Source organism: Oncorhynchus mykiss, chromosome 6 (genome assembly GCF_057628025.1).
Source record: "Oncorhynchus mykiss isolate SJ-2025 chromosome 6, ASM5762802v1, whole genome shotgun sequence".
Classification (NCBI taxonomy): Eukaryota; Metazoa; Chordata; class Actinopteri; order Salmoniformes; family Salmonidae; genus Oncorhynchus; species Oncorhynchus mykiss.
Genome location: NC_143027.1, coordinates 35494021 through 35506070, shown reverse-complemented (window position 1 = coordinate 35506070; position 12050 = coordinate 35494021). Strand labels below are relative to the sequence as shown.

The 12050-nt window shown below is 46.1% G+C and overlaps 1 protein-coding gene across 2 annotated transcripts in view; it reads left to right on the top strand.

Annotated features, from left to right (window-relative positions):
• The window catches only part of LOC110525844 (uncharacterized), a 34428-nt gene extending 22620 nt beyond the window's left edge, over nt 1–11808 (top strand). For both annotated transcript variants that reach the window (XM_090237770.1, XM_021606299.3), the window contains exons 2-7: nt 1931–2943; nt 4590–4641; nt 5493–5628; nt 7221–7375; nt 9757–9996; nt 10216–11808. In XM_090237770.1, the coding sequence (XP_090093896.1) occupies nt 1955–2943; nt 4590–4641; nt 5493–5628; nt 7221–7375; nt 9757–9996; nt 10216–10947 (2304 nt within the window). In that variant the 5' untranslated portion in view covers nt 1931–1954 and the 3' untranslated portion in view covers nt 10948–11808. The remainder of the gene's footprint in view (nt 1–1930; nt 2944–4589; nt 4642–5492; nt 5629–7220; nt 7376–9756; nt 9997–10215) is intronic.
• The last annotated feature ends 242 nt before the right edge of the window (nt 11809–12050 follow it).

Below are 12050 nucleotides of genomic sequence, written 5' to 3'. Positions count from 1 at the left end.
CTTCTTAACACAGCGCGCATCCAACCCGGAAGCCAGCCGCACCAATGTGTCGGAGGCTACACCGTGCACCTGGCAACCTTGGTTAGCGCGCACTGCGCCCGGCCCGCCACAGAAGTCGCTGGTGCGCGATGAGAGAAGGACATCCCTACCGACCAAGCCCTCCCTAACCCGGACGACGCTAGGCCAATTGTGCATTGCCCCACGGTCGCGGACAGTTACGACAGAGCCTGATGGCACAGCTGGCGCTGCAGTACAGCGCCCTTAACCACTGCGCCACCCGGGAGGCTGCATGCCATTCTCTCTTGGCTAAGAGTTGAGGAAAAACTGACTGCGTCACTTCTTGTTTTTATAAGAAACATGAATGTGTTGTAAATTCTAAATCGTTTGCATTGTCAACTTACACACAGCACTGACACACACACTTACCCCAGCAGATATGCCACCAGGGGTCTTTTCACAGTCGGTTTGAATTGAAGAGGGCAGTCTATAAGCGCAGACGAAGGCTATCAAGGATCTGGAAGATTTCTGTATGGTGGAATGGTCTAAGATCCCTCCCAATGTGCTCTCCAACTCATTTTAGAAAAATGCTCAGGGCCGTTATCCTTGCAGGGTGAGGTATTGAAAACAAGGGTGTCAATAATCCTGATCCCTACCTTTTTGGGGAAAACAAATATTGATTGTTAAACAAAATCTCTTCCTCTACGCAATTGTATTAGAAAAAATAACATAATTTCTCATTTTTTTTGCATACAATGTAGCTCAGTATTTTATTCAGTAATTAATGCTCATTATCAATGGTGTCAATGGCAGGAGGTCTGAAATGGATGACACAGAATACATGGGCTATGATGGTCAAGTGATCAGGACTGTCACATCGCTGGGGTGATGTCAGTAATTACATTTATTCAATATTTTCATTGCATTCATGTGCTTTGAAAACACCTGTTTCATCACTGTACAGAACACACACAGATATGTATGCCCATACTGCCCTTCCTCTCTCTGACCTGGCTGTGAGGATGCCAGCTGTATCAGCAATAGAGAGGCCTTTGAGTTGCAGTCAGAAGAAGGTTGGGTGAGGAGGTTACTGGGGCCAGACCTAGCAACAGCCCCTTTTATACAGTCATGATTGCAAAGTACATCTAGATTTGTCTTGTTAAATAAACTGTCTGAGGGAATGCTTTTGATTAATGCACTCATATGGAGAGAGATGAGATGGTCCATGTAGCAGCAATCAAAGTGCCTGTCTGGCGTTGGTCGACCGCAGTGGTGCTGGTGCTCCTTTTTACACACACACACACACACACACACACACGTCTCGAGTGCATTTTAAATGTGTTCCCAGCCAGTACTAGTGTTGCCTGGAGGTAGTTTAATTTGTTACCTGTCTGGTGGTGCTGGTTGAGCCCCAGGTGGGTCTTCGCTCGGTTCCCACAGTCCAGAACCTGAACCAAGAGGAAATCTCATAAACACACCATCCCCCCACAAAGGTCTGGACCTGAGCTCTGGGGCCCAGTGGTCCCAGCAAACACATCTGCCTCTGCTTAGCTAGGCTGAGGTTCCCCTCAATCGTCCACCCCTCACACCTGGGAAGCATTACAGCCAGCCCGGCGTGTTTGAAGAAATACCCTCCCCAGAGTTACCCAAGCACAGGCATGCAAGGCTCCGCCACCACTTTGATATACTGGCTGGCAGAGTAGGAGGGTTGAGTAGTTCAGGTCTGGATGATTTTTGTTGTTTTGAGGCATTCTGAATTCCGCTCAACGGGGTTATTTGTTTAAAACACAGACGTCATTTGTATTTCCAAGTTCTACACAAATAAGACAGATTTTCTGTGTGTTTGACAAGTGCTAGTATGTGTCGATCATTAGAGAGGCTAGCATTTTAACGTACACTCACATCCCCCTCACCCTGTATATTGTGATTGCAGGTCTACTTTGACTGTGGAGCGAAGATGGATGTGGTGGATGTCCAAGGCCTCATCCTGTCTCCTGGTTTCCCCTATAACTACTCCTCCGGGACCCATTGTGTCTGGCAGTTCTTTGTGCCCGTTGGCCACCAGCTCATACTGGAGATATTTGACTTTGACGTGTTCGAGAGTCACGACTCCGCCGCCCAGTATGCTGCCATCTCTGACTTGGAAGAGGTCGATGCTAACGATGGTGCGACTATCCCAACTGGGGGTCCCATCACTGATAAAGATTCTACTGTATCTCAGGCTCAGAGTGTCACAGCGAAAGCCCCCCGGTCTTCCTCCCAAAACGACAAAGTCATGCAGGTGGTGGTGCAAGAGCAGTCCACCAAGATGGAGATAGCCAAAGTCTCCAACTCTGCTAAAAGGTCCACTTTTGATGCCACCTCTGACCATGCCTCCCCACAGCCCCTCTCAGACCTCCTCCTACCAGGGGCCTATGTACCAGGAGAGAAGGCAATGAACTCAATCACCTCTCCTCTCCTCAGAGGCAACCCTGACCTTAACCCTATCCCCAGAGCATCATCCCCAGACCAAGTCCTGGCTGTGGTTGTAGACGAGGCCACCACTCGGACCCCTCTGCTCCTCAAAGACATGGACACAGAGTCAGTGAGCCCTGAGACCCAGCAGTCTGTGGTGGACGCATGCCCCCACGACGTCCTTTACATCTCGGACCTCCTCACCTTTTCCTCGCGCTTCTGTGGCTCCAACCGACCCTCCAGCAGCCAGCTGGTGTTTGGCTCCAGCCAGGAGATGGTAGAGGTCATCATGGAGTTGATCACCACCACCCACTGGGGCCGTGGCTTCGCCCTGCTCTTTTACTACCACAACCGGACAGAACCGGGTGGAGATGACCCCCGGCATGCCTACGCCCCTGCTGGGGCCAGCAAAATAGACACTCTGCTGGCCGCCATGAGTGGAGCAGCCTTCTTTGCCATGGTGCTCACCAGCGCTCTGTGTATTATATTCAGGTATGTAAAAGCATGCAGAGAAAGTGATTGTGATATGATATCCCTTTGTCACACACGTGTTGTGCTATAAAAAGGTTTCCCTGACTCCCTGAGATCAAACCATTACTTGAGAGAATTGTGCCGAAACATCCTTTTGTCCTACACGCCTTGTGATGGCTTTCCCTATTTACTCCCAGGGACATACTGTTGTCAAACATAAACAAACAGGATAGTGCACAATGGAAATTATTGTCCCTTTATGAGCCTTGTGGGTCACCTGTGCAACATCTTCAGGTACAGTAAAGCAAGGCATGCAGAAAGAATGGAGTCATAAAGATACCTTTATCAGACATGTTTTGTGCTATAAATACATTTCCCTGACAACCTAACATAAACAAGACCGTGCACATTCTGCACAATGGGAAAAATTGTCCTTTTATATTTCTTTGTCATCCAAGGAAACTGGCACAGTGCTTTTCCTTTGAGAGAGCGCAACTGTTGGGTCTTTGATGTTGGCCAATGTGACAAAGTTTCCTCCCATGAATGAGATGGCAGCCATGAATGGGATAGTCTGCCAGTCAGTCCTCCTCCAGCACACAGTGTGGTGCTGCTGCAGTGGATGGGCTGGTTGTTGACTCAGCTGGAGGCCTTGGTCGGTCCCTGATTTGATCCAGTGAAAGGCAGGGTTCGACTGTAGCTGCCCTTATGTGCCGCATTGTCACCATTACAGAGAGAGAGCATGAGCAAGAGAGGGCCGTTCGAGGTGCAGCACCTGGCATCACTTCCAACGGACAAAGAGAACCGCCGCAATACAAAAGCGAGCGGAGGGAAAACGAGGAGAGCGGAGAACCTCTGTCCAAGAGATGCCATTGTAGTTTAATAGAACAAGAACAACATATCACAAGGTGTCATTTACAGGTTGTTCCCTCGTCAAATCCCATGAGGAGACAACATTAGTACATGTATCAGTTTTTGCAGGGTGTAATATCATTTATGCCAGGTTTCTCTAGATTCTCATCTAGTTCCCTCCAGGAAGGTTCAAATTCCCATAAAGATAAACCCCCTTGCAACCCCCATGCATGTTGGAGAGAAGTTAAAGCTGTATCGGTCTCGTCCTGGGGCCATGTTTTTAATTGTGCCAAAAATTGACACACAAAAGCATTTAGATCTGTTATTGAACAGAATCACTTTAAGTCAACACTTTCACTGTTATGTTGATATTATCCAGTGAAAATTCCCTTATTGGTATGTCTTTATACTGATGCCTTTATAGTGAGACCACCCCAGATAGTGTAGTTTATGGCATTAAATGGGTTTAGCTACTAGAGCCATCCTTGAGAGGAACAACCGAGGGCAAGTTTAGGCTGTTTGTATGTAGTGAGTCAGCTAGCTAGACGTTGATTATGTTTGGAAGAAAATCTTCAGTGAAGGCAATCTAATCTGTTCCAGTTTCTAATTGTGGGAGAATTTTGTACATTTCTGGTCAAATTTGGAGAGCAGTTGCTCTAAATAAGTCAAGCTTTCACAAATAGCATGGAAGAGAATGTTGCCAAAAGTCGATAAAGTAAACAACATACATAAAAGAAAGTATGCTAATGGGTTTCAAAGATATGTTAAACAGTCAAACACAACTGAAATGTTGTGGATCTCTTTTTTTTGTTTTCCAGACCTAAACTATGTCCGAAAAGAGCCAGCTCCTGCTCATCCAACAACTCTGAGGTAAACGAATAAAGACCCCTGTCTGTCTGACTGTCCAGACATTCCTTTGTAAACTAGCTTCTGACTGGGATCAGGGAACATTTCCTTCATATCCTCTAGACCAGGGATGGGCAACTTTGATGGGGGTTTGTGCCACAAAAAAAAGAGAAAACATTTCCTGCAATTCTACACATTTTGCCATGGGGCAGAGAGAAAAATGTGCAGTTGTACAGCTAATTTCCTGCAATTAAGGAAAAATCCATAGGGTGGGGAGAAATGTTTGCAGTTTTTTAATATTATATCTGAGTGAGAGTCACTAACAAATTCAATGGGGGCCTCCTTGGTCGGGGGGGGAATTGATCCACAGGCCTACAAAAGGGGGCCATGCAGCCCGCCACTTTCCAATCCCTTCTCTAGACTACAGCCACTGGAGCAAATACCAATACCCTACACTGGCCTGGTGCTCTTGTTGTCCAAATTCTCCTATGCAGGGCAAGCAGCCCCAGAGGTAGACAGGTTCACTAAAGGTCAGACTAACGGACTCTCCTATAAAGCAGAACTGGACAAGTTACACTTCCCTTTTTTCTAGTCATGAGATGAATTTGTAATTAAGTTGTCAAAATGTGTCCATCTGGGATTGAATTTTAGAAAGAAGCAAAACAGTCCTATACAAGTTCTGGACACTAAGTATCTTATTGCCACTAGATCATTATACTGACTGGGTATCGTAACATTTTATTAATTGACAAGAACAACTTCAGTTCATATGGCTGTTTTTCATAGTGCTGTGCAGCCCTACTCCATTGGTGTATGTGAGGTGGTAGGCATGTGTAGTAGTACTTGCTGGCACTAAACTGTACTGGCTGCTGTAGGTGCAGGAGGGAGTGCAGAACTCTGGAGCTGATGTCCGTGAGCTGCAGCTGGTGGCTCCTAATCAGCCCGGCCTGGAGGTCCCTTGCCCTGCAGAGAACGACAACAACAACCACTCTCTCAGCCTCACACACAGAGGTGGGTATTCGCAAGTGGGCGGGCTCACATGCACACGTGCGCACACACACACAAAACACACACACGCCATCTACTTTCTCTCTCCCTCTAACACCTGTTTTTCCCTCTCTGCTTGTGCTCCAGCCGCCTAGCCTAGTCTAGTCAATCCCCCTCGCTCCCCCTGCCCTGCGCCCCCTCTCTTTCTCTCTCCATGATCGAGGGGTACCGCTGGGGTGTTTGGTCTGGTTCCAACCTGGCTGACAATGACTTTATCTGCCCCTAAACTGAATTTACATGTTCAGCGTAAATGGGACACTTATTTCATTACGCTCTGAAACTATGACAGAAAAATGGTACACCGGGTCTGACTATCAGATCTCCAACACACAGTAATAGAGCTGCCAGGATTCTACCACATACTGAATTATCTCATGGTGTTATGGCCATATAATGGCTCTAATCGGGTGTAAAACATACATCCCGTGAGGGGGTCCAATCTGGCCTGTGGGTGGTTTTAAATTATTATAAAAAAAATTGAGGTGGGGGGGAAATAAACTCGATATACTTAAAAATGACAAAAACCAAATTAAAATTATGGAGAAATTATAATGGACCTACATTCATACAGTTTCTTGACTGTTTCCAGCTTGCTAATAATCACCGAAATGAAAGCTAGACAGTCGGGGAGCATCGAAAATTCCAAAATCTGTGGATAGAGGACATTTTCTTCGCAAATTTTGACAGCGAGGAAACATTTTTTTAAATGTCAGTGCGTCCCTCCAAACTTTGTTGAATACTGAATGCGGACCCCGGGGCAAAATTATTTTGACACCTGAATGATAGCTCAAAATATGTTAAACAAAAACTGTTTCACATCTGAAGTCATGTCTAATACAGGTGCATAGAAGAAACGTTGTGTAGTAAAATTCACCAATACAGCTCATAATATGTGAAATCATTAAGGTATTCTGTGTGCTCAGTAGCTGCATTAACAGTATTTAATCAATAACCTATATGAAAGGAAGTTGGCTGCAACATTGCACTGTCCACATAGTATCTTCCTGGAGTCATTTGAGTGTATTTCTTCTCTTATAAAAGTTGATCAGATTGTGTGGGAATATGCAAGGCCAGCTCGTAGTGGATGTAGCTGAGTGAATGGGAGATGCAGCATTTAGAAGTCTCAATGGAAAATTGCTTTCATTTTGGCGTAACACTGGGTTTATCCCAGAACAATCCAAATTCTCGCTCATTGTAGCTGATCCCACAGAGAGATTTACAGGTCGTGACATTTAACCTATATAACAGCGTGGGAGCATTGGGAACATCATGTTTCTCCTCTCGCTGAGTTCAACCATGTCACTATGAGTTAACAGGAATATGAGTGGACAAGTACAGTGGCTTCACAGTGTACTGGGTGCACAGTGCAGTAATTTACAGTAGCCTATGGAGACCAATCTGTAACATTCCATTTCTAGTGCTCTAGGGACAAGCAGTGGAAATTATCATAAGCTAAGGTGCAATACATCTGACTGTTGTGCCTTCAATGTTTTAATTGTAGGCTATCACCATACAAGTAAGTGATTAATAAAACCACTTTCCCGTTTCTTTCCAAGGTTCACCAGGCAGTGTTGGTGGTGATATGTCCCAGCATGCTGAAGTGGACCTCTCATCCAATGGTCTCACGGAATTGGACTTGGGGACAGATGAGGTGTTTATCATTTCGTCTGTGCCTAGTCCAAGCAGCAGAATGCCGTTCTCGGCCCACACGGTAAGGAGCGAGGCAAGGCAGGTAACCCAGTTGAGGACTCACAGTGGTGCCAAGGCAGTAGAGGGAACCCAGGCTAGGACCCATGGTGGTGCCCTCTTCTAGGGGTGACACCCAGGCAGTAGAGAGAACCCAGGCTAGGACCCGCTCTAGGGGTGGGTGACACCAAGGCAGAAGGCTACATCCTGCCAAGTATTTTTTTCCTTGAATCAGCAACCCTCTGCTGGTAATAGCTATGAACCTCACCGCCTGGTGGTCGAGGTGTCAGGGTATAGAAACACAGTGGCAGGAGATTGGCGGTAGGATACGGTTTGACACAGCATTTTTGCTTGTGCTCTATTGGAATAAGAGTTGGCATAAGGCAGGCCTGGCAGCTATTAGGAAGCTGGCTTGCTTTCCTGCAGCCTAGCCTAATGGATGTATTATCTGAGAAGCCAGTTTCCCAGCTCCAATTCTCTCTCTCTCTCTGTGTGTGAGTGTGTGTGTGTTCATGCACACTGTGGTGCATTGCTGTGTGTGTGGTCTGTATGTGTACATGTTAATTTGCCTTTTTGTGCAGATTGTGTGTATGTACATATTTGTTCAGACTGATGATTGAAAGGACTCGCACAGGAAATCTGTCCAGAGCCTTATCCGTTTATGTAACTAGCGAGATGGACCTCGCGTTTATTTCTCGTGGAAAAACGACATGAACATAAATGGTACCTTAGATCAGTCATGACACAACGAGATGTGTGAGATCACAGGCAGCATTAGTTCCAGTGCTTGTGTTTTTCGTCATTGGTTATTTGGACAAATCACAATTTCACACGTTTTTATCATCTTTAGAATTTAAGAAGGAGAGGGGACATTTGGCCTATAAACTTGCACTTAACTGGCAAAGAGAGATGGTGGAGCTCTTCATTCTGTTCCGATCCTCGTTCTCTCTCCTCTTAACGCGTATGGACCCAGAACTTAATCGAGCATTTAAACAGGACTTTAGTTCTGGGTTAACCAATATTACGCTTATGTAAAATATTTTATTTTAGTGTATTTTTCAGATGAGTAGTTTGCATGCACCATGACAGTTAATGTTAGCAATACAAGCTAACACCCACTGACTGACTGTGGCAAAAATGAGCCCAGATATCTGTGTTTACACTGTGTCGAACTGTCATGTTTCCGATGAGATTATTTTCCACGCTCAATTCCCGCCGCATTTTAAGCCCCGCCTACACAAACTCGTGATTTGTTGGAAGAGTTGTGTGTCTGAAGAGCACCCTCCCCAAAATGGCCAAGAAAATGATCCCCAGATCTAGTGCTGGTGCCCTAGGTCTAGGATTTCTGAGACTAGGTGTGGGGGGTAATAAGGGGCTCTGTTTCACATCTGGGGGGCTTATCCTCCACCTTTTTGCCCAAACTGCAACAAGTTGCCATTGTGTGGGGGGCTTTTGTGGTGAGCAGGGTACTTCATTTAAAACCTTCCTAATTCTTGTCTAGACTAAGCGAGCTGTGAGTGATTCTGTATAAGGATTATCTGGTTCTTTCTGAGAGGAGCAACCGCTAACCCCCCCCCCTCAAAACCTTACCACAAACCTTCCCCCTATCCTGATTAACTAGCTGAATAATGAGTGGGGGATATGTGACTAATGTGCCCTTCACCCCTGACCTGCCATTCCTATTAGTGAGACACCTACTGTATAGCCCTAGGCCCGCATTACCAAAGACTCTCAGAGTAGTAGAGTAGGTCCTTCCTGTCCATATAATCGTATTCATTATGATCTAAAAGGCAAAACTGATCCTTTAATCAGCAGTCCTATCTGAGAATCTTTGTGAATATGGTTCCAGGAATCACTGACTACACCCACTACCAGGCAAGCAAGACTTGTTTTGGGTTACATGTCGGATTACATGGTTTGCTTGCTGCCCTTTTAGGTCAACGGCGATTGGAGGAGCCGTTCAGCACTTGAATATAATGCGACCTCTGATACAAGCAAGCTATTTTTATTAGTGATAATTTATTGTGAATGAGTCTCATTCACACTCTGATGCCACTGGTGGAGAAAACTCCATTGACTGAGGGCTTAAGTCAAGTTAAACACACATTGTATTTAAGCAGTGTTTTTCCCATGGTCAAATAAATATAGAATAGTCACAGGTAGATGCTTTCAGTGTGTGAAAGTGTGTGTGTTCCATGGCACTAAATGGTAAACTAAGACACTGTGTAAACATTGCTACAGTGGGTTTGAGAGGTTCTGCTCTTTCAGATGCTTCCAGTTTTCCAACTAAGAAGTCGGTCTGTTTACAAACTACTCTAGGCCTACTCCACATGCACACAAATACACTGCATGCCGGGTTTGCTTGAATTCCTTATGATTTGGTTGTTGTCTCTCTCCCCTCGGCAGCGGGAGAGGTTCCTGAGACACAGTGACACCGGCCCTGGCCCTGTGACTGACTGGCCCTCTCCAGACCCGGCTGCCTCCCCCACAGACACCCGGGCTGCTCAGGATGGCAGTGCCAGCTGTGCCCGGCCCCGGGCCTGGAGCGTTCGTACCTTCCAGGACTTCCTCCCTCCACTGCCCCAGTTACACAAGAAGTGGTGCAGTTGGAACTCCACTAGTCCCTTCACTAAGCTGGTGGACAGCGTTAGTAGCTATTATGTTATTGGTTATTCAGCAGTGCTGTTGAATAATAGTTCAACCATCATATAGTGTATTTCTTTACATTTACATCTCGGTTATTTAGCAGACGCTCTTACCCATTATTGTTTAGCACATTTTTCATTACTCCGATGCATAATAAATAAACCATGAATGTTGGGTTGCACTGCAGAGGGATATTATTGACTAATGTTGTTCCCCCAGTTACCATCCAGCTTTGTGTCGGACTGCCGTGGGGAGAACAGCAGGAAGGTGTTTTCCGACCCCCAGTTGGAGGCCCAGAACGACAGTAATGCCTCTGACTCCTCCATGAGTAACGCCTCGTACCCCTTCACTCAGCTAGCCCAGCGCCGCCTCAACTCCACGAGCAACCTTCGGCGCTCCCGCTTCACCGGGCCCTGCTTTGGCCTGCTCTCTGGATCCAGCCCCTCAAACAGCACCAAGGCCCCCGGGGGCAAACACCTCCAGGCTTCTCCGTCCGAGCCCATTAACAACCCCGCTGGGCATTGTGTGATTTCCCGCGATTTCCCAGTGGAGAGCGACCACGTCAGTGTCCCTGTGTTTGCCATCTGTGAGGAGGAGGACCGGCAGCCCCTGGTCCTGGCTGAGCACCTGGGCCAGTCCCCCATGCCGAACGGACTGAGCCGGGGGCCATACGAGGGGAAGGAGCCTGCCAGTGGAGGCCCCAACCCTGGCCCCCAGAGCCCAGCCAACGGCCCCCTCCTCCAGAGGGGGAGGTCAGAGTGGAGGCCATGGGGGAGTCAGGCCTCAGGAGGGACCAGTCCTTACCCTCTCCCTCACCCCGCTGACTCACCCACTGCCGCCTACACCACCGAGTTAAAGTCTGCCTTCGTGCAAAGTACAGCCAATCATATCCAGATGCCTTCCCTCAGCCAATCAACAGTGCCATGCAGTGTGACGGGCAAGGAGATGTGACCAGTGACAGTCCAGCATCCAGCCCATGTGACAGGAGAGTGGACAGAGCATGGAATCCTGGGTTGGCCGAGCAAAGCAATAATTAACTATTTTTAGTTCCACTTTTGTCAAATGCAAAACTTACCTTTTTGATTACTGAAATCAACTTTTTATATGAAATTTCTACATTCTTGAAGTCAGTTGCTTCATGGTGACAAATTGGATGTTTTCATACTAGTAACCACAATATATTTTTTTATCAAGTTAAAACCGCTTCATCAATATATGCTGTATACCACACCAAGGCTTTTTCAGCTTCGGTATAATTTGTTTAAAAAATGAAACTTGAAATAATATTGAATATGGATGTTAACAGAAAACTTGCTAGTATTTTCCAAGAGCACTTCATTTCCCAACTCATCTGAGCACTTTTGTACCAGTTAATCGTTTTGATACTTTAAATCAAATTATTAAACATAAGCACTTTCAACGCAATAGCTCACTCATGCTTGTGGATGTTGTGCTGCATTGTGCCAACTTCTGCCTTTTGTCCGACAACCATGGGCCTTGAAGCATTGAATTATAATAGCGCCACAAAGCTCCATGGGGACTGTATACTACTGCTCTGTGCCCTCTAGTGTTCAAATGATATAGATCACACATTATATTAACCTCAACGCTACGACATGTATTCCATAGGCTGATGCTGGGATATAAAAGGGAATTGATCATTATAAAAATCTGACAACCACCGTAACTAACATTCAATAGAAGTAAGCATATGACTAGCTATAAAGATATGTTGCAATTTGTAACCTAGAAAATAAAGAGGGTTGGTGGGAGTTTGTGCAAAGAACTTTTAATAAAGGTTATCTACATACATTTCTGCTTCAGTTCTTGATCATTTGATGTCAGCAGAAAGTAGTAAGTAGCAAGTCATGCATCTTAAATCCGTTTTACCTCATTTCTACCAGCATGTCACGTGCAACCTGAGGGGGCGAAGAAAAACTTGTACACCTTTACTTCACTCACAGATGCATACAAAGCTCTCCCCGCACTCTACTTATCAAATCTGAACATAATTATATCCTCCTGATTCCTGCTTACAAGCAAAAACTAAAGCA